Raw genomic sequence first — 21,973 nt, 5'->3', positions numbered from 1 at the left:
CTATGAGAAATAGAATTATCGGTAAGTAAATTCTTATTATTATAAGCATATGTTTTATATTCATGACCCCCTTTTGCAGGTTCCTGATGCAGCCACTGTCGCTTTAGTCCCCCGACTGAGCAAGCATATACACCCGGAGAACCATGATTATATCCCAGGAGAGAGTGAGTCATTATATTTGTATTAAAAGACTTTAATCTAAAATGAACACATTCAGGATTCATCACGTTGAATATCAGTCGACTCCTTCCCACTATACATCCCAGGCTCCTCCTTCCCACTATACATCCCAGGCTCCTCCTTCCCACTATACATCCCAGGCTCCTCCTTCCCACTATACATCCCAGGCTCCTCCTTCCCACTATACATCCCAGGCTCCTCCTTCCCACTATACATCCCAAGCTCCTCCTTCCCACTATACATCCCAGGCTCCTCCTTACCACTATATATCCCAGGCTTCTCCTTCCCACTATACATCCCAGGCTCCTCCTTCCCACTATACATCCCAGGCTCCTCCTTACAACTATATATCCCAGGCTTCTCCTTCCTATTAGTAAGTCCAGGCTCCTACTTCCCACTATACATCCCAGGCTCCTCCTTCCCACTATACATCCCAGGCTCCTCCTTCCCACTATACATCCCAGGCTCCTCCTTCCCACTATATATCCCAGGCTCCTCCTTCCCACTATAGATCCCAGGCTCCTCCTTCCCACTATACATCCCAGGCTCCTCCTTCCCACTATACATCCCGGGCTCCTCCTTCCCACTATATATCCCAGGCTTTTCCTTCCCACTATAGATCCCAGGCTCCTCCTTCCCACTATACATCCCAGGCTCCTCCTTCCCACTATATATCCCAGGCTCCTCCTTCCCACTATACATCCCAGGCTCCTCCTTCCCACTATACATCCCAGGCTCCTCCTTCCCACTATACATCCCAGGCTCCTCCTTCCCACTATACATCCCAGGCTCCTCCTTCCCACTATACATCCCAGGCTCCTCCTTCCCACTATACATCCCAGGCTCCTCCTTCCTATTAGTAAGTCCAGGCTCATCCTTCCCACTACACATCCCAGGCTCCTCCTTCCCACTATACATCCCAGGCTCCTCCTTCCTATTAGTAAGTCCAGGCTCATCCTTCCCACTATACATCCCAGGCTCCTCCTTCCCACTATACATCCCAGGCTCCTCCTTCCCACTATATATCCCAAGCTCCTCCTTCCCACTATATATCCCAGGCTCCTCCTTCCCACTATACATCCCAGGCTCCTCCTTCCTATTAGTAAGTCCAGGCTCATCCTTCCCATGGGTCAATCCAGTTTCCATTAATTATTTTTCCATCATCCCATAAGTCTGAGTTTTATCTTTGCATAAATCATTTTTCCCGATGTATTTGGTCTGTCATGTTGCATTGTTTTTACAGAGACCCCAATGTTGGAGGATGCTGACGAGGGTGGGATAAAACTTTGGCACCTTGTTAAACCAACAGAAGAGCCAGAGCTACCCAAGCACAGGAGAGGGAGCTTACGTGACAGGGAGAGAGCGAAAGCCATCCCAGAAATCTACTTGACACGTCTGCTGTCTATGAAGGTGAGAGAGGGCTCTGCAAATGTACTTGCAACCTCAAGATCCTACAATGCACCACAGTCAGTGTCTCGTTGGCTGAACTATCACAAGTCCCAGGTCCATTTCTGCAGCCGGGAGGCATTCAAGTTGCCGACTGCCGAGATCCCGGCGGTCAGGATACTGACACTGGAATCCCTACACTCAGTGAAATACTGGCTGTCGCAGCCCTGATCGCTGCCTGGAATTCCCACTCAGGCTGTGGTCCACACCACCACCCAAGGGGGAATATATCCCTGTGGCAACCAGAAGGTCGCCACCAGGCCCGAAGCGTGGTGGGACACCGTCGGTATTCCGGCTGTCGGGATCCCGGCGTCAGTCTTCTGACCGCCGGGATCTCAACAGCCGAGATATCATACTGAATCCCTCTAATTTAGGAGTCCAGATTATCAATAAAACAATGTGGTGGCTTTTGTCCATTTTACCCAGCACATTATAACAGTGGTTGATTTTATTTCCATATAGGGCACACTCCAGAAGTTTGTGGATGACCTGTTCCAGGTGATACTTAGCACGAGTCGTCCTGTGCCCCTCGCCGTCAAGTATTTCTTTGACTTGCTGGATGACCAAGCTGCACACCATGGCATCACTGACCCTGAGACCATACACATCTGGAAAACCAACAGGTGCGGCAGCTCTTCCAGCACGGTCTGAAAACAGATATTAGGAGTTATTAATCAAAGCGTCTGTCATTTTTCAAAAACAGCCTGTAAGATGAGAGTAAGAAGCTGATTGGTTGGTGCTTTATTTTTCGCCACTTTGGAGGAGATAGACTAAGCCGTGGAGACTGATATAGTGGGGAGAGGTGCACCACCAACCAATCAGCACCTGTTATTTTTCAAACACAGCCTGTAGCATGTAGCTGAGTGGCTGGTACTTTTATCTCTTTCCGCTTTATAACATTCAAAGGCTTAGTGCATCTCCCCCTTTTGTCTCCTTCAATGCTTTGATAAATTGACAGCATAAAACGGTGCAGCAGCAAATGTCCTGCATAATATTCTGCATTTGTATCCTTCATTTCCTGAAAACGTGGCGTAGTTCACCCATCACATACACACAGTGGTGACAGCCATGTTTTGGGGGGGCTGTAGTGCAGATTCCCAGTGCCAAAGGATCATTAATATTTTGTTGATTAGCTCACAACATTACTATTTCCGCTGTGTGTACTGTAGGTGACCAGAGCTCTCTGAAGCGCATATATTAGCTCACCTCACTAAGGGGCGGGATGTACTAAACTGAAAATGCGGTAAACCCCCCTTTTACCGCATTTTCCGAATGTACTAACCACCGGCCGCCAGGACCGCTCAGCGGAGGGTTTCAACAGCCTTTGCTGGCTATACACCATAGAAGCCTATGGGTTTCTCTCCGCAGTGCTGGTGATCCCTCCCAGCATGCCCTGCGTCCGCCCTCATCACTCTGCGCATGCGCAGACTGACTCCCGGGGCTGAAACCCGGAAGTCAGGCAGCCGCCGGGGATTGCGAAGGACAGCTCTTATCGGGAGAGCTGTCTTTCGCAATGCTAATCGCACATGTGAGTACATATGCGATTAACATCGTGACGAATGGTGGCGATGGGCAGCGATGTCTCTTAGTCCATCCCGCCCCTAGTAACATAAATACTGTCTATATCTGATGTTTGTTATATGAAATGCTAACTTTGTACCACTAGTGTTTGTAGGGCCTTATTCAGGTTTGTTAGCAAACCAAAAAAGCCCACTAATGGGCAAAACCACGGGGGTCATTCCGAGTTGTTCGCTCGCAAGCTACTTTTAGCAGCTTTGCACACGCTAAGCCGCCGCCTACTGGGAGTGAATCTTAGCTTATCAAAATTGCGAACGAAAGATTAGCAAAATAGCGAATAGACACTTCTTAGCAGTTTCTGAGTAGCTCCACACTTACTCGTCATCTGCGATCAGTTCAGTGCTTGTCGTTCCTGGTTTGACGTCACAAACACACCCAGCGTTCGCCCAGACACTCCCCCGTTTCTCCAGCCACTCCCGCCTTTTTCCCAGAAACGGTAGCGTTTTTTCGCACACACCCATAAAACGGCCTGTTTCCGCCCAGAAACACCCACTTCCTGCCAATCACATTACGATCACCAGAACGAAGAAAAAACCTCGTAATGCCGTGAGTAAAATACCTAACTGCATAGCAAATTTACTTGGCGCAGTCGCACTGCGGACATTGCGCATGCGCATTAGCGACTAATCGCTCCGTTGCGAGAAAAAAATACAGAGCGAACAACTCGGAATGACCCCCCATGTGCACTGCAGGGGGGGCAGATATAACATGTGCAGAGAGCGTTATATTTGGGTGGGATGTGTTCAAACTGAAATCTAAATTGCAGTGTAAAAATAAAGCAGCCAGTATTTACCCTGAACAGAAACGAAATAACCCACCCAAATCTAACTCTCTCTGCACATGTTACATCTGCCCCACCTGCAGTGCACATGGCTTTGCTCATTAGTGTGCTTTTTTGGCTTGCTAACCAGTCTGAATAACCTTCCTAGTATGCAAATTAGATGGCTGGTGACAGATTTATGAGTATATTCAGAAAGCCCTGTACTTTAGATATAGGATAGTAAATACACCCACTTTAGCATTATAAGCAATAATTGACACTGATCCATGAGAGTCACCTCACACATTACTCCGATGCAAGGTGTCATTGTATTTTTTGTCTGCTCAGTCTGCCTTTAAGGTTCTGGATCAACATAATCAAAAACCCCCAGTTTGTGTTTGATGTGCAGACGTCGGACAATGCGGACGCTGTGCTGTCGGTCATCGCTCAGACCTTCATGGACTCTTGCACCCTTGCTGATCACAAGCTGGGGCGGGTAAGTCACAGGTCTCCCAGATTGATAAAGTACTTCTTTGTATGAGAGTCTGCTGCTCTGACAAACAGAGATGAATATTATGAAAATGGTCTGTCACACATTCTAACACTGTATACTCTACTTACTATATACATTAGGGCTGGCCAAACCAGTCCTCGAGATCTACCAACAGGTCACATTTTCCAGACCTCCTAGCTGGTGCACAGGTGTAGGCATTACTAATTAAGATGTGCTGCATTCATTCCTAACTGACAATTCTACAGGTCTCCAGGAGGCCTGGAAAACATGAACTGTTGGTAGATCTCGAGGACCGGTTTGGCCAGCCCTGATATACATCTTCTTTAAATACCAGTATAGCTATAATTCAGTATTAATACTTTCTTTCTCAATGTTACTTAAACCTATTGCTCCGTCTTTTAAAATAATATCCCCTTTTTATAAACAGAGCTTATTTTTGCCTTCCTTTTCTGTCAGTGTTATACATGGCCAATTCTGCAGAGAGAATTTTATTGGCATTTATTAACGTCCTTGAGAACAGCCATACTGTTTTTTTGTCTATTAAATTATAACCACAGACTAATGTAATAAGGCCTCCGGTGAACCGCTCGCTTGGACTTGCATATCAATACATCACGTCACTGCTCCTGTCACATGCAGCCCTGTCCTCACTTACACATCAGTCATCTCCTGATGTACCTGTGCTGCTAGGGGACCCTGCTCCTCCCACTATATAAATATCCTCCCGTGACTTCCCGCTGCCTCCATTCCCCTCCTCCTATCATGTCACTGCCCCTGTCACATGCAGCCCTGAACTCACTAACACATTACTCATATCCTGATATACTCTGTGCTGCTGGGGGACCCTGCTCCTCCCACTATATAAATATCCTCCTGTGACTTCCTGCTGCCTACATTCCTCTCCCCACATAATGGCACTGCCCCTGTCACATGCAGCCTTGTCCTCACTTACAAATCAGTCATCTCCAGATATACTCTGTGCAGAAGGGGGACCCTGCTCCTTCCACTATATAACTCTCAGTCTGTGGCTTCCTGCTGCCTCCATTCCCGTCCTCCTATCATGTCACTGCCCCTGTCACATGCAGCCCTGAACTCACTAACACATTACTCATGTCCTGATATACTCTGTACTGCTGGGGGATAATGCTCCTTCCACTTCTGCTGGGGAAATGTCTACTTGTCATTTTGTCCAAGCATATCTCAAAACTGAAGACAACCCTGAAAAGCAGGGGTAGAAGACTGATCATATAAATGTTATCTGAACCTACTAAAACACACTTTGACCCTCAACCATAACCCGTCTATCTCCAACCACTGCCACTAAGAGACCTCTATGAATCCAGGCACCAAAATGAACAGACTCCATAGGGGAAGTGGTTCTTTTCTGCTGTCATATTCAGTGTTATGGGTAATCGGCTGTTATAATAATAATATATAAAGAGATGCCCCCAATCCACTATATAACAATTGTTCAAAACTAGGTAATGGTCTCTTCTTCAGTCTATGACAACAGTCTGCCATTTAGCAGTGCTGATTTGGAGTTCTCTGTAGACACGTGGAACAGTCTTACGTTAGCGGGACAGTAGGCGCAGTCTCATTGCAGTCTCATTTTCCTTTGCAGGATTCTCCCATAAACAAGTTGCTGTACGCCAGAGACATCCCGCGCTACAAGCAAATGGTGGAGAAGTGAGTCTGAAACCCGGGGTCCATCATTCAGTGCTGTTGTGTCTGTGACGGAATTTGCGGAGTTATAATCTTTATCCTCCTTCTCCTTATGTAGATATTATGCTGATATCCGACAGACTATATCGGCCAGCGACCAGGAAATGAATTCGGCTTTAGCGGAGCTGTCCAGGGTATTAAACTGTCCATTGCATGCCACCCGGAATCCCATTCTACTGTTCATATAAATATTATAGACATTCTGGTTAGACAGACAGATTGCTGCATTGTGTTATGCATGGACGAATACGGGGGAAACCAGTGTCGCTAAGAGTCCACAAACACACAGGGCGAGATTCAGTTGTGGTGCGCACCGGCAGCCACTAGATGGCGCCCAACGGAGCAGTTCATTTGTTGCTCCGTTCGGGCACGATGGCTGCTGGCTCTTGCAGTTCAGCTGGCAGCCCACCATGAGTGACGAGCTGAAATGCGCAAAAAGTGACCCGTTTGGGGCACCTAAACTGCACTTTTCACAATTGCACCAACTTTGATTGGTTTAGCTGCTTTATGTGGCTAAACCCGACCTTTATGGGTGCGATCAGTGTGAAAATGAAAAAACTTTTAATTGCGTCCGCGATTTCCCGTCACTTTAGACGTGAGATCAGGGGCGCAAAATAATTTAATATCGCCCATCAACATGATGCACAACAGGAGTTTGGTGATAAATCAATCGCAATAAGAAGTAATAAATATTTTGTTTTATGACGTAAGAGCAGGAGTAAGTATAGCATGTCTGATTGTAATTTATTTTTTCATTCATTGTTCTTGAATATTTGGCATGGCAAACATTAAAACATATGAGACCATAGGGTGTCAACACGTCAAGTCCCCCAGTACTCAGCATCTCTATCAACGTTCCAACCTGGTACATACCTAGGGGTCAAGTCGACTAAATGTGCAGGGGGCTAGTTACCATTGCAGTTGCATGAGAACGCCACCAATGGGCCCACGACTTGCCTCCTTCTTGTGGCCTGATGTTGCCCTGCTAGTTCAGCGGTGCAGTAAGTGCGGCATATAGCTGGCATTTATCACATGTAATTGAATAAGTCCTATAGAGTAGCTTAGAATGTCTGCCACAGAACATTGTCATAAACCATCCCAAGAGCAGATGGGTGATTAAAGGCGGGTGTGGTATGTTAGGTAGATTAGACTTAGGTCGACAGTAAGTAGGTCGACCACTATTGGTCGACAGTAAGTAGATCGACATGGTTTCTAGGTCGACATGAGGTTTTTACTTTTTTTGAATGACCGGGATCCCCAATTAGTGCACCGTGTCCCCTAGCATGGCACGCTTCGTGCCTCACTCCTCGGCCGCTGCGCTCGGCACAGGTTACCGCTCCCAATTGTAGTTCACGTGGATCGTAAAGTATGAAAAAGAAATAAAAAATTTAAAAAAATTAAAAACTCTTGTCCACCTAGAGTCCCTGTCGACCTAGAAACCATGTCGACCTACTTACTGTTGACCAATAGTGGTCGACCTACACAGTGTTGACCTACTTACTGTCGACCTAACGACCGGATCCCATTAAAGGTACAGTGTGTGTGTGTGTGTGAGAGATCACAGGCAAGACCAGGTGTGTTACACTTTCACAATCAGTATCTGAGCAATGGTCACACTGGGCAGCATTACACATAACGTACTACCGGACAACCGTAGTAATAGTGTTATGCATGTCTCTAAAAAAAATGATGAGGTCCTAATGGATCTCTCATCTAATTGGCTACTGGTGAGTTATGCTCACCATGTCATGAACTCTGCCTCAGTGTGGAGGCAGCCATTTTGTTGCCTGAAGGGATGATTATAAGATTTCCACCTATCAAATCACTGCGAGTAAATTCTTACGAAAAGCAGTTCAGCACCCAAAATGGTTGTTTGTGTTTGTAGAGGATTGGTACACATTAAAGCCACAGGCGGAGGCATGTTAACACATTAGAGACTGTACAAAGAACGGCAACTAAAATGGTGCATGGCCTACATCACAAAACATACCTGGAAAGACTAAAAGAAAATTACCTCACAAAAAGGGTAGTGTATAAGTGGAATAGGCTCCCATCAGAGGTGGTAGAGACTAATAGAGTAGAGCAAATTAAACATGCCTGGGATAGGCATAAAGATATCCTTAAGGCCCATACACACTAGCCGATTTTGAGCTCAAACTTGTCCAGTGTGTATAGCCGGTGAGCGCTGATGCATACACGCTGGGCATGCCCGGTGTGTATGCACCTTTACAAAGACCTAAGGATCAAATAAGGTTTGCGTTATCAATGGTTAAAAAAACATAGGCCCTCATTCCGAGTTGATCGGTCGCAAGGCGAATTTAGCAGAGTTACACACGCTAAGCCGCCGCCTACTGGGAGTGAATCTTAGCTTCTTAAAATTGCGACCGATGTATTCGCAATATTGCGATTACTAACTACTTAGCAGTTTCTGAGTAGCTCCAGACTTACTCTGCCTGTGCGATCATTTCAGTGCTTGTCGTTCCTGGTTGACGTCACAAACACACCCAGCGTTCGCCCAGGCACTCCCACCGTTTCCCCGGCCACTCCTGCGTTTTTTCCGGAAACGGTAGCGTTTTCAGCCACACGCCCCTGAAACGCCGTGTTTCCGCCCAGTAACACCCATTTCCTGTCAATCACATTACGATCGCCGGAGCGAAGAAAAAGCCATGAGTAAAAATACTTTCTTCATAGTAAAGTTACTTGGCGCAGTCGCAGTGCGAACATTGCGCATGCGTACTAAGCGGATTTTCACTGCGATGCGATGAAAAATACAGAGCGAACAACTCGGAATGAGGGCCATAGATGGGCCAAGTGGTTCTTATCTGCTGTCACATTCTATGTTTCATGTGATACAATGATCTCCAATCAACGAATTCTTGAAATATATATTTTATTTCTTTTTTAGAATTGCTCAGGTGAACTTAATTCCTTGGTGGCCCTCCATGAACTCTACAAGTATATTAATAAGTATTATGATCAGGTGAGTCACTGTAAATATGTTACATGTGGTTTAGATAGAATTAGTTGACAATTCCTTTAGCAATAAAACATACAGTAGAGACTAAACAATGCAACTTAAATATGTATATATGTGCAATATGTATGTTAGATGCACACTCAGGGTGGGTGTTCCCATCCCAGAAACTCCCCTCTGTGATTGAATCTCACTCCGTCGTAGAGTCGTGAATCCTGATTGGGCGAGAGGAGAGGAGACAGTGACAGAGGCTGCGCTCACCCAACCAGTGTTCCTAACAGAGTAATTATGGAGTGCCCCAGTATGTGGGAGTTTGGGGGTCCAGAAACTCCTCATCAGCCCCCTTCTTCATCACCTCCTGTGGCCATCAAAGCTGAGACACCTTATATTTCTGTCACTAATACTATATGAAGCAGACTGTGGAGAAGTTTCAATCCTTTGGGGTATATTCAATTAGCAGCGATAACGGACTTTTCGCGTGAAAAAACGGACTTTTCCCGCAAAATGCAATTACAGCCTATTCAATTTTCCTGGAACATTTATCGGTGATCATTTTTTCACTAATTTCACTTCACCTGCTCTGAGCAGGTGAAAAGTTGGGAAAAGTCACTATTTTAAGGTAAAAATGTTTGGATATGGTACAGAACTCCTGGGACACCCCTCTTAATGACTAATTAGGCACGTTGAGGTTTTTAATTATTTTTAATTGGCCAATAATTACATGTCATTTTTGGGGTGAAAAAGTACAAAGTGATGGAAATTGGGGTTCAAGGTATGGGACAGGTATATTGGGGTGCTTTATGAGTGGGACAGGTGTTTTTAGGCTTGCAGATGGGAGTAATCGGTCTGTTTCCACTTTTTTTTAAAGTACCCTAAAAAGACCCAAATATATACTTATACCCATTTTCATGTACCCCAAATTTAATGAGAGCATTTATTTTGCTCAAAAAAACTTGCTTTCTCTCATTTTTTTGCATTTTTTAAAAAATTAATATAACAGCCATTTCACACAATTTAAGTCCCCAAAAACGCTCTAATGTGATCTCTAACACACTTCTCTTCAGTTTTCCTATGTTAGTTTAGCATTTTTTGGGGTACAGGCTGATTTCCCCATTTTCACCTGCACTGTTCACTGCAAGAATTTTCACGTGAAACCCGTTTAGAATTAAATAGGTCGAAAAACGGAGCATTTTCGCGGCAATTTTCACTCGATTGGCGCGAAAAATTGCAGCGAATTTGCGGATAATTGAATACCCTAGTTTGAGAGAGGAGAAGTTGCCCATCGCAACCAATCGCAGTCTGTCTACTGTCTGGCACAGTCTGTGGAATGACAGATGCTCATTGGTCCTTTAGGCAACTACTCCTCTTTCTCGCTCTCCAAGGCTTGATGCAGCTCCTATATGCGGATATCACAGGGACATGGTCCTCGTCATGTGATGCCCATGCCTCTTCCACTTCTAAGCTTCTGGAAACCTACTGTGTGTATATATACAGTAATAGTTTTGAACTCGGAACGAGTCCAGGTCCAACCCTTCCCCCGTCCCACTATACATACCCTGTGATGGATTCTTCTCTCCTGGGGCGAGAAGTAGCAAACCTACAAATGCGACTCAACTTCTGAAAATACAGTTGCCAGAGGATTGGCAGCTTATCTCGTATGCTCCAAGCCCCTTTATTCTGATAGATTTCGGGGCTTGATGGGCAAAGCCTGTGGGCTTCTTATTGCACTTCCCCACTGAGAGGGATCCAATCGGATGTCTCCTGGCACCCCCCGCGGTGTGCAAGTCATTGGATGCATGCGCAGATAGGACGCCGGCTCATAAACCCAGAAGTCCTGACATCACAAAGGACAGCTCTTACTGCAAGAGTTGTCCTTTGTGCTGATGTGCCTGTGGCGATTGGCGGGATGCATCGCACAATGTGGTGATTGACGCATCCCGTCCCTGGTTTGTCATGTCTGTGTAGCCTACAGCAGGAGCTTTTGGGGACACCTGCCATTGCGCATGACAGAGGCATTACAGCCATCTTGGATTACATATATATCATACCTGGCAATTGCCCCACTGTTGGCAGGACAATCCCATTTTTCTGGGACTGTCCATCCATATCACCCGCAGACTGCAGTGGGGGGAATGGGAGCACTGTCATCACTGCTCCCGTGAAGAAGGAGGGACCGGCTTGTCGACACATGGTAAGTATAATCTGGGTGAAGGATGTGCAGTCCGAAGCCCCCCTATGCTGCAGACATGTACAGTTTATATGACCTGTGCATGGCATGCCTTACATCAATGTGGTCACTAGGTGGAGCCTGTGTGTTATATTCTGAGTGATGTGTTAACTAGAGGGCGGATGTACTACCTTGGTGAGAGATAAACAGAGCCGGCCCTAACCAATATGATGCCCCAGGCAAGATTTTGGCTGGTGCCCCCTACCACAGCCGCTAGCTCTGCAGGAGATGACTGGCATGAGTCAGTTGGCAGCTCTGCTAACGTTGGGCGCCTTTTGTTTATGAAAATGCATCTTATTTGCATTACTATGTGGCTAGGATGCACAAGCAGCTTCTGCTGATTAAAATGATATGCAGCATGCCTATATTCTGTGTGTGACTGCGGCTGTATCTGCATATGAAATGCTACATTACAGTGATTTCCAGGAATACACTGCAACGTAGCATTTCGTATGCAGATACAGCCGCAGTCACACACACAGAATATAGGCATGCCGCATATCATTTTAATCAGCAGAAGCTGCTGGTGCCCCTAAGCATACCAAATGCCCTAGCATTTGCCTAGTTTGCCTATGCCTAAGGCCGGCCCTGGAGATAAAGCATTAGCCAATCAGCTCCGGACTTTCGTTTTTCAAACCCAGCCTGTAAGATGGCAGTTAGGAGCTGGTTGGCTGGTACTTTATCTCACTCCACTTTATCACTCTCCAGAACTTAGTACATGTCCCCCTAAGACTGGAAACATGCAGAAAATAGTTTTCTCTGTGATGCGTAATATTTCCTGTATGTTATACTGAATGTTTGTTACAGTGTCAATCGCGTACAATTGTTTCTTATGTCACATATATATTGTGCTTTCTGCGTGCCAGGCTGTAGTCTCATCGCTTTTATACAGGTCACAGATATACAAATGGATGACTAATAATGTAATATTGTATAGTACGTGTTTTGTCACTCCTTGTTATACACAATTTCCCTAATAATCACAGAAGTGATGACATCAGAGCTAACCAATTATTATCAATGGGGACCGGCCCCTCTGTTTACACAGATACTGCTTATACATACAGGGTTAATGCAGTAATGAGCGCAGAACGGACATTATTACACCAGCATTGCTGGAGCAGCATATGTGCATCACTTGTGTATTACAGTATAGTCTGCACAGACCTCGTCACTTTGCATCTACAGTATTCTATATTTAGTACATACATGCCTCGTGTGCTGACATGTCACTTCTGCCTGTTTCATCTGATCTCCCAAGAGCTGCCATTGCGGCTGTGAGCCATTAGGTGGCACCAGGGAGCTGATGACGTCTGGCTATGCAGACAGATTTATATGAATGTCTTGGGAACAGAGGCGTAACTAGGGTTTTTGGAGCTCAGGGCAAGATCAATAATGGCGCCCCCCCCCACCCAAAAAAAATATTTTTTCTTAATAAAATAAATTAATAAAATGATAATGAAAAAAAAAATACAAAAGGAAAGTATGTGCAGACGCCACCGGTGTCACTGCATATAAAGATGTCAGGGTGTGTATGTATGTGTATGTAGGTGCAGTGGTCGAAGTTGAATTTTTGAAGGTGGAATGAAAGAGTGCAGATAGCAATTATGCGCGCGCCAAAGGCGCGCGCGCTCCGGAAAAGGGGCGTGGTCACTCAAAAGGGGCGTGTCCTTCAGTATAGTAGGACCCCTTATACTATCTAGTACTGGTGCCCCTTTCACATTATAGCACACGGTATGAGCCGAAATTCACATTATAGCACACAGTATGAGCCGAAATTCACATTGCCCCACACGGCATGAGCCGAAATTCACATTATAGCACACAGTATGAGCCGAAATTCACATTGCCCCACACGGCATGAGCCGAAATTCACATTATAGCACACAGTATGAGCCGAAATTCACATTACCCCACATGGTATGAGCCAAAATTCACATTATAGCACACGGTATGAGCCGAAATTCACATTATAGCACACGGTATGAGCCAAAATTCACATTACTCCACATGGTATGAGCCAAAATTCACATTTCCCCACATGGTATGAGCAGAAATTCACATTTCCCCACATGGTATGAGCAGAAATTCACATTACAGCACACGGTATGAGCCGAAATTCACATTACAGCACACGGAATGAGCCAAAATTCACATTACCCCACATAGTATGAGCCGAAATTCACATTATAGCACACGGTATTAGCCAAAATTCACGTTACAGGACATGATATGAGCCAAAATTCCCATTATAGAGTTAGGGGATCCTACCCCCAGAATTAACATGGCCTGTGGGGCACTATGATGAGGGGAGCCCACCCCCTTAATAGACTAATTGCAGAGTTTAGCAGCGGAAGGGCTGCAGCGGTTTCTCACCCCAAGCTGCGGCGCTTCTGCCACCTCCGACACTCCACATCTTCGGCACCACCCGGGATGCAGAGCACCGCACCGGGTATGCACCCTTTTCAGTGTGGCCTGCTGCGCTCCGAAGGGGTTCTTGTTTCATGCTGCAGGATCCCGATGTGCGCCTTCCTCCCCGCTGTTACTGTCACGGTAAGCATTAGTATCGTTTACCGCAGAGGCCATTTTCTGAGGCATATGTGTTAAACCTCAGGAACTGAGATGCCCTTCTCACCATATAGCTGTGTGGCCGAGCCGGGCGGGGGGACAGCCAGCAGCAGCATGCCGGATATCAGCTGCAGAGGGTGCGGGCTGTACATACTTGGGGCAGCTGGATATTCAACAGTGCTGAAAGCCTCCGGAGCCCGCACCCCCGGAGCTGCAGTACACCGGCAGAGGACACCCATCCCCCGAACCCTGCGTAGCCCAAAGCCGGAGATCAGCAGCATGTTGAACGCGGAAGCAGAAGCTGCTTATTGCCGGTCAGCATGCTGCTGATCTCCGGCTTTGGGCTCCGCATGTGCATTACAGCCCCCACCCTCGGCTGCTGATATCTGGCATGCTGCCCCTGCTGCTATCTTTCCACCCGCCCGGCTCGCCCACCCAGCTGGATGGTGAGTAAGAAGGGCATCTCAGTGCCTGTGGTTTAATACATATCTCTCTTCGGTAAATGGCCATTAGTACATCCCACACACACTGATTACACACACACAGACTGGCCACCCCCAAATCCTACACACACCCACTCAGACTACACACACACACACACATTCTCATACTTTCCTCTCCCCCACACACACACTGGACTGCAAAAATTTACACACACTGACACTGTTCCACACACACACAATTAACACACACTCACACTGTCCCACACACACAATTAACACACACGCACACTGTCCCACACACCAGTGGCGTGCGGTGAGGTCAGTGGCGTGCGGTGAGGCACTACAGCCATAATGTCCGCCGAATCCTGTCGATGAACCCTACCGCCACCGAGCCAATGCCCGCCACTGCCTCTGAGCCGATGCCACCACCAATGGCTTACAAACTCGCCCACCATCAACTGACCAAGCCCTCCGCCACTAATTTGCAACTCAGTCCAAAGTTGCCAATGCCCGCTGCATGCCTGCTCATCATACTTGTGATGTTGTATTGTACATTTTTATAGAAAAAAATAATAATCAGTGTTTGGGACTGGGAAGGGAGTGGGAGGAGGACATGAATGCAATTTTGTTGTCCAGGGTTTCCATTAACTTAATGGAGAAGGGTCTGAATGGGTTAAAAATGTAAAAAAAAACTGTATGAGTTCCCCCTCCTAAGTATAACCAGCCTCGGGCTCTTTGAGCCGGTCCTGGTTGTTTAAATACTGGGAAAAAATTGGACAGGGGTTCCCCGTATTTAGACAACCAGCATCGGGCTCTTAGTCCGGTCCTGGTTCCAAAAATACGGGGGACAAAAGATGTAGGGGTCCCCCCGTATTTTTAAAACCAGCACCGGGCTCCACTAGCCAGGGACATAATGCCACAGCCGGGGGACACATTTATGTAGGTCCCTGCGGCCGTGGCATTACCCCCCCAACTAGTCACCACTGGCCGGGGGTTCCCTGGAGGAGTGGGGACCCCTTAAATCAAGGGGTCACCCCCCCTCCAGGCACCCAAGGGCCAGGGGTGAAGCCCGAGGCTGTCCCCCCCATCCGTGGGCTGTGGATGGGAGGCTGATAGCCATGTAAGTAAAAAAAGAATATTGTTTTTTGTTGTGGAACTACAAGGCCCAGAAAGCCTCCCCCGCTTGCTGGTACTTGGAGAACCTCAAGTACCAACATGCAGGGAAATAACGGGCCCGCCGGTACCTGTAGTTCTACAACAGAAAAAATACCCAAATAAAAACACAACTCACACACCGTGACAGTAAAAATGTATTAAAGCACACTGACACACTCACACATACTTACCTATATCCCACGCCGGTCACGTCCACTTGTCCAGTAGAATCCAATAGGGGAATCTGTAAAAATGAGAGACAGATTACTTACCTACATCCCACGCCGGTCACGTCCACTTGTCCAGTAGAATCCAATAGGGGAATCTGTAAAAATGAGAGACAGATTACTTACCTACATCCCACGCCAGTCACGTCCACTTGTCCAGTAGAATCCAGTAGGGGAATCTGTAAAAATGAGAGACAGATTACTTACCTACATCCCACGCCGGTCACGTCCACTTGTCCAGTAGAATTCAATAGGGGTACCTGTAAAAATGAGAGACAGATTACTTACCTACATCCCACGCCGGTCACGTCCACTTGTCCAGTAGAATTCAATAGGGGTACCTGTAAAAATGAGAGACAGATTACTTACCTACATCCCACGCTGGTCACGTCCACTTGTCCAGTAGAATCCAGTAGGGGAATCTGTAAAAATGAGAGACAGATTACTTACCTACATCCCACGCCGGTCACGTCCACTTGTCCAGTAGAATCCAATAGGGGTACCTGTAAAAATGAGAGACAGATTACTTACCTACATCCCACGCTGGTCACGTCCACTTGTCCAGTAGAATTCAATAGGGGTACCTGTAAAAATGAGAGACAGATTACTTACCTACATCCCACGCTGGTCACGTCCACTTGTCCAGTAGAATCCAATAGGGGTACCTGTAAAAATGAGAGACAGATTACTTACCTACATCCCACGCTGGTCACGTCCACTTGTCCAGTAGAATCCAGTAGGGGAATCTGTAAAAATGAGAGACAGATTACTTACCTACATCCCACGCCGGTCACGTCCACTTGTCCAGTAGAATTCAATAGGGGTACCTGTAAAAATGAGAGACAGATTACTTACCTACATCCCACGCTGGTCACGTCCACTTGTCCAGTAGAACCCAGTAGGGGAATCTGTAAAAATGAGAGAGAGATTACTTACCTACATCCCACGCCGATCACGTCCACTTGTCCAGTAGAATCCAATAGCGTTACCTGTAAAAATGAGAGACAGATTACTTACCTACATCCCACGCTGGTCACGTCCACTTGTCCAGTAGAATTCAATAGGGGTACCTGTAAAAATGAGAGACAGATTACTTACCTACATCCCACGCTGGTCACGTCCACTTGTCCAGTAGAACCCAGTAGGGGAATCTGTAAAAATGAGAGAGAGATTACTTACCTACATCCCACGCCGATCACGTCCACTTGTCCAGTAGAATCCAATAGGGCAGGGGTTCTCAAACTCGGTCCTCAGGACCCCACACAGTGCATGTTTTGCAGGTAACCCAGCAGGTGCACAGGTGTATTAATTACTCACTGACACATTTTAAAAGGTCCACAGGTGGAGCTAATTATTTAACTTGTGATTCTGTGAGGAGACCTGCAAAACATGCACTGTGTGGGGTCCTGAGGACCGAGTTTGAGAACCTGTGCAATAGGGGAATCTGTAAAATGAGAGACAGATTACTTACCTACATCCCACGCCGATCACGTCCACTTGTCCAGTAGAATCCAATAGCGTTACCTGTAAAAATGAGAGACAGATTACTTACCTACATCCCACGCCGGTCACGTCCACTTGTCCAGTAGAATCCAATAGGGGAATCTGTAAAAATGAGAGACAGATTACTTACCTACATCCCACGCTGGTCACGTCCACTTGTCCAGTAGAATCCAATAGGGGTACCTGTGAAAATGAGAGAGAGATTACTTACCTACATCCCACGCTGATCACGTCCACTTGTCCAGTAGAATCCAATAGGGGTACCTGTAAAAATGAGAGACAGATTACTTACCTACATCCCACGCCGGTCACGTCCACTTGTCCAGTAGAATTCAATAGGGGTACCTGTAAAAATTAAAATGATACTTACAAACTGCAATCCACATGAGGAGGAGAGAGAGAGAGAGAGAGAGAGAGGGGGGGGGAAGAGACTAACCTGCTGCTGCTGCCGGGGAGACCGGCACACACTGCAGGGCCACGTCGGGAGGACGGAGCCGGCGGAGGAGGGGGAGAGCCGCACACCGCCGCTCCTGTCAGCGGCAGCGGAGGAGGATGGGGCGCACACTACAGACGCCAATAACCGCCGGGACAATTAACACACACACACAATTAACCCACGCACACTGTCCCACACACAATTAACACACACGCACGCACACTGTCCCACACACACAAATATCACACACGCACACTGTCCCACACACAATTAACAAACACGCACTGTCCCACACACACACAATTAACACACTCACACTGTCCCACACACACACACACACACTTAACACACGCACACTGTCCCACACACACACAATTAACACACACGCACACTGTCCCACACGCACACAATTGATACACACGCACACTGTCCCACACACACACAATTAACACACACGCACACTGTCCCACACACACACAATTAACACACACTCAAACTGTCCCACACACACACACAATTAACACACTCACACTGTCCCACACACACACACACACAATTAACACACTCACACTGTCCCACACATACACAATTAACACACGCACACTGTCCCACACATACACAATTAACACACGCACACTGTCCCACACACACACAATTAACACGCACTCAAAACTGTCCCACACACACAATTAACACACTCACACTGTCACACACACACAATTAACAAACACGCACTGTCCCACACACACAATTAACACACTCACACACACACACACACAATTAACACACACACACTGTCCCACACACACACAATTAACACACGCACACTGTCCCACACACACACACAGTCACACACACACACAATTTACACACACTCAAACTGTCCCACACACACAATTAACACACTCACACACTGTCCCACACACAATGTCACACGCACACTGTCCGACACACACACACTTAACACACACACACACACACACACACACACAAAATGTCCCGCACCCCCTTCCCGCTCACCAGCACTTACTGCTGTTCAGGGCAGGGGCCGCACGCCCCCCCGAGGTCGCGCACGCGCATGCGCGCACCTCCGCGATCGCGATCGTGTACACACAGACACTTTTGCAGGGGGGAGTAGGGGGAGGCTCCTGGCTGCCGCTGCCTGTCTATTGTGACAGGCACAGCAGCCGGGGAGACAGGGAAAGCGCCGCGGGTAGCGCCGGCGGAATCCCTGAAGCATGGGGCGAGTGGGCCGTGCAGGTGCCGGTGGCGCCCCCCTCTGTTGGGGCTGCCCTGGCGCCCAGGGCACGTGCCCTGCTCGCCCCGTGCTAGATACGCCTCTGCTTGGGAATGAAAGGATTCTGCCCAGTTTCTCTTATCACACCATGGGGCAGATGTATTAACCTGGAGAAGGCATAAGGAAGTGATAAACCAGTGATATGTGCAAGGTGATAAAGGCACTAGCCAATCAGATACTAACTGTTAATTTACATATTGGAGTTGATTGGCTGGTGCCTTTATCACCTTGCACATATCACTGGTTTATCACTTCCTTATGCCTTCTCCAGGTTAATACATCTGCCCCCATGTTACCAGCCATTCTACCACACTGCATTTATCTCTGACCCACACGCTGGAAGCGTTACCAGTGTCCGCACAATGCTGATGTCTCATACATGATTACTTCTTTGCAGTGAGTGTCAGTGCATTCACCATACTGACATCTCTGTGACTCCTAGCCTCTCCCTACACATCCTCCAGACCTCCAAGCTTTAATGCAGACAGGCGCAAGGATAATTGTATTACATTGGGAGCTTCTTTGTTGGCTCTGGCTCTTGTAATAGCTATTGAAACGTTTAAACACGGTATGCAGCATACCGCTCGTCAGGATTCCGGCTGTTACAATACCGACGCCGGGATACCAACTGGCTTACCATACCGCCGCCGTAGGTGATTCCCCCTCTATGGGTGTCCACGGTTTCAGGATACTGACCATAGCTCCGCCCCCCACACCCATGGAACCACGCCCCTGGGTCCTGATTGGCCTGCAACTCACTAAACACTAAAGGAGGAGTAACCATCGGTGGGTGAAACCATTGATGGTTTCCTGGCAAATGGTTTCACACCACTGAAGTTAATGACAGTTAGAAGCTGGTTAGTTGGGACTTTTTCGCTAGAAGGTTTCATAAGTCTCCCCCTAATTACATCTTGGGAACACATCAAAGCCAGGATCCTGAATAATAACCCCTGTGTTTCCTATTCTGCAGATTATTACAGCACTGGAAGAGGACTCGACAGCCCAGAAGATGCAGCTGGGGTATAGGCTGCAGCAGATTGCAGCCGCCGTGGAAAACAAAGTCACCGACTTGTGACCAGCAAACATGGATGGGCTACCTGCTCCTGAGCATGACCAGTTCCTCGTCCAAAACTCCCTGAAAGATTTTTATAAAATCGCAGACACTTTAACATCTGCCTCTGAGATGGAGCCAGCCTCACGTGGCTTATTGTCACATTCCTGAATGACAAGTCAGCTCGGCTCCAGGGTACGCGCTGGAGGCAGTCATTGAATATTTTTTTTATATGGATTTTTTTGTTACACTATGAACTTTGATAAACAAGATTTTTATCCCAGAATGGGGTCCTCTTGTAGTCCTGCCCGCTACAAAAAGAAAAGCAGGATATTTTATCGCTCCATGTGCCAAGTCCATCACCTCTTATAGCGGGGGGGACAAAAGAATGCAGCCAGACAGAGTCTCTTATTTCTGTTCTGGACTGAAAGCGCGTTTTAATCACTAGCCTTCTGAGAACGGACTGGTGAACTTGCTGGTGAAGCAACGTGTTCCGATCCTGATGATTTCATGAAGTCGCTGACACCAGGATTACAGTCCTAGCAGCTGTCTCTGCTGCTGTAGATTGTATGAGCGAATGGAACAATTTAACTCTTTAGAGTCCTTATCAACAGACATCTCCTTCAATATAGCATTAGAACATATGACTAACTTAAGATCTAAACAGTTCAATTTTAGCGGTTCATTCCTGCTTCTTATCCAAGTTTCAGTTACAAGTTTTTACTTTTTTGGTTTTTATACACAGCTGTAAAGCTACTTGTACAAGAGGAGTATCATTTTATTATTTTATAGTTGCCATATTTTTATTTGCCTTTGAGAACTGCTCGTCTATTCCGAAAGGGGGAAGTCTTCCCTTTTTTTTTTTCCGGAGTTGTAACTAGCCGCCCACATTTCATCTGCTACACATTGAGCCGCTTGTATCAAATACTGTAAAGGAGCAGATGTCCTTTATGAGAGCATGAAGAAGATTCTCGTCGCATTTGGTTGGACTGTAGATGGTACACCCCTGCACTAAAGAATTATAGATGCATATTTATTAGTTTGATTGAGAACTTTTAACTTAGAACTGGTCTCAGAATATTCCTTTTCTCTTAGAGAGACACAAAACTGCTCCGTAGGGTTCCGCGTCTTGTGGCGATTTGCTGCTTTGAAAATGGATGTGTAAATACAGTAGTTATGAAAGAAGATATTTAAATACTAAAGGAGGATTGTAATTTATTTTTTAAGACAGCACATCATCCTGGGATACTCACACATCTCTGTTTCATTCTTTCTGTTTTTATTTTTATTACTAGTCTTTGTTATGGTTTCATGCATTCCTGCCTACAATTCCCAGCTTTCACTTGTGCTGCCTTTCTTAAATAATTAGAACTTGTGGTTAACATAATATAAATACAGAAATAAAACTTGAAATTGAATCATATGAGATCCTAATAATGTGTTAGATGATGTTCAGAAAGCTACAAATCTGTGAAGTGATCAATTGTTTGCATCAAGCGAATGTAAAACACAACACACTCAAAAAAAAAAAATACGTCTAACAAGAAAAGAAAAAAACATAGTTCTTACACAAAATACTCAATAAACTTTAATATGTTCTAAAAGCTTGTCTGCAGATTGATTTTTCTTTTATTGTTTTATTTAAAAAAATATATATATATTTGGTGACCGGTTGACCGTACTCCTCCAGGCGGTACAGATTTGTATAGTTACTCTTCCTTGTGGAACCTGAGTGTCTTACTTTGCCACTCCTGGTGTATAGAGATTCCACTTCACCGTCAGTAGCCACCTATAACGTTATGGACGGGTAATTCACTGCCACCACCAGGCTTCAACGTTGACATCTGGAGCTGCTTGTTTCCCCTTGCCTTCTACCACTGGTACCTGGAACA

At 46.5% G+C, this 21,973-nt stretch overlaps 1 protein-coding gene across 4 annotated transcripts in view; it reads left to right on the top strand.

Moving 5' to 3' along the window:
• PLXNB1 (plexin B1) overlaps positions 1 to 21,685 on the top strand; it is a 332,504-nt gene extending 310,819 nt beyond the window's left edge. For all 4 annotated transcript variants that reach the window (XM_063941019.1, XM_063941017.1, XM_063941018.1 and 1 more), the window contains 8 exons: positions 80 to 164; positions 1,424 to 1,590; positions 2,089 to 2,249; positions 4,313 to 4,460; positions 6,100 to 6,164; positions 6,259 to 6,334; positions 9,106 to 9,180; positions 20,001 to 21,685. In XM_063941019.1, the coding sequence (XP_063797089.1) occupies positions 80 to 164; positions 1,424 to 1,590; positions 2,089 to 2,249; positions 4,313 to 4,460; positions 6,100 to 6,164; positions 6,259 to 6,334; positions 9,106 to 9,180; positions 20,001 to 20,105 (882 nt within the window). In that variant the 3' untranslated portion in view covers positions 20,106 to 21,685. The remainder of the gene's footprint in view (positions 1 to 79; positions 165 to 1,423; positions 1,591 to 2,088; positions 2,250 to 4,312; positions 4,461 to 6,099; positions 6,165 to 6,258; positions 6,335 to 9,105; positions 9,181 to 20,000) is intronic.
• Positions 21,686 to 21,973: the final 288 nt, after the last annotated feature.

Source organism: Pseudophryne corroboree, chromosome 9 (genome assembly GCF_028390025.1).
Source record: "Pseudophryne corroboree isolate aPseCor3 chromosome 9, aPseCor3.hap2, whole genome shotgun sequence".
Taxonomy (NCBI): domain Eukaryota; kingdom Metazoa; phylum Chordata; class Amphibia; order Anura; family Myobatrachidae; genus Pseudophryne; species Pseudophryne corroboree.
This window is presented reverse-complemented; position numbering and strand designations above follow the sequence as displayed.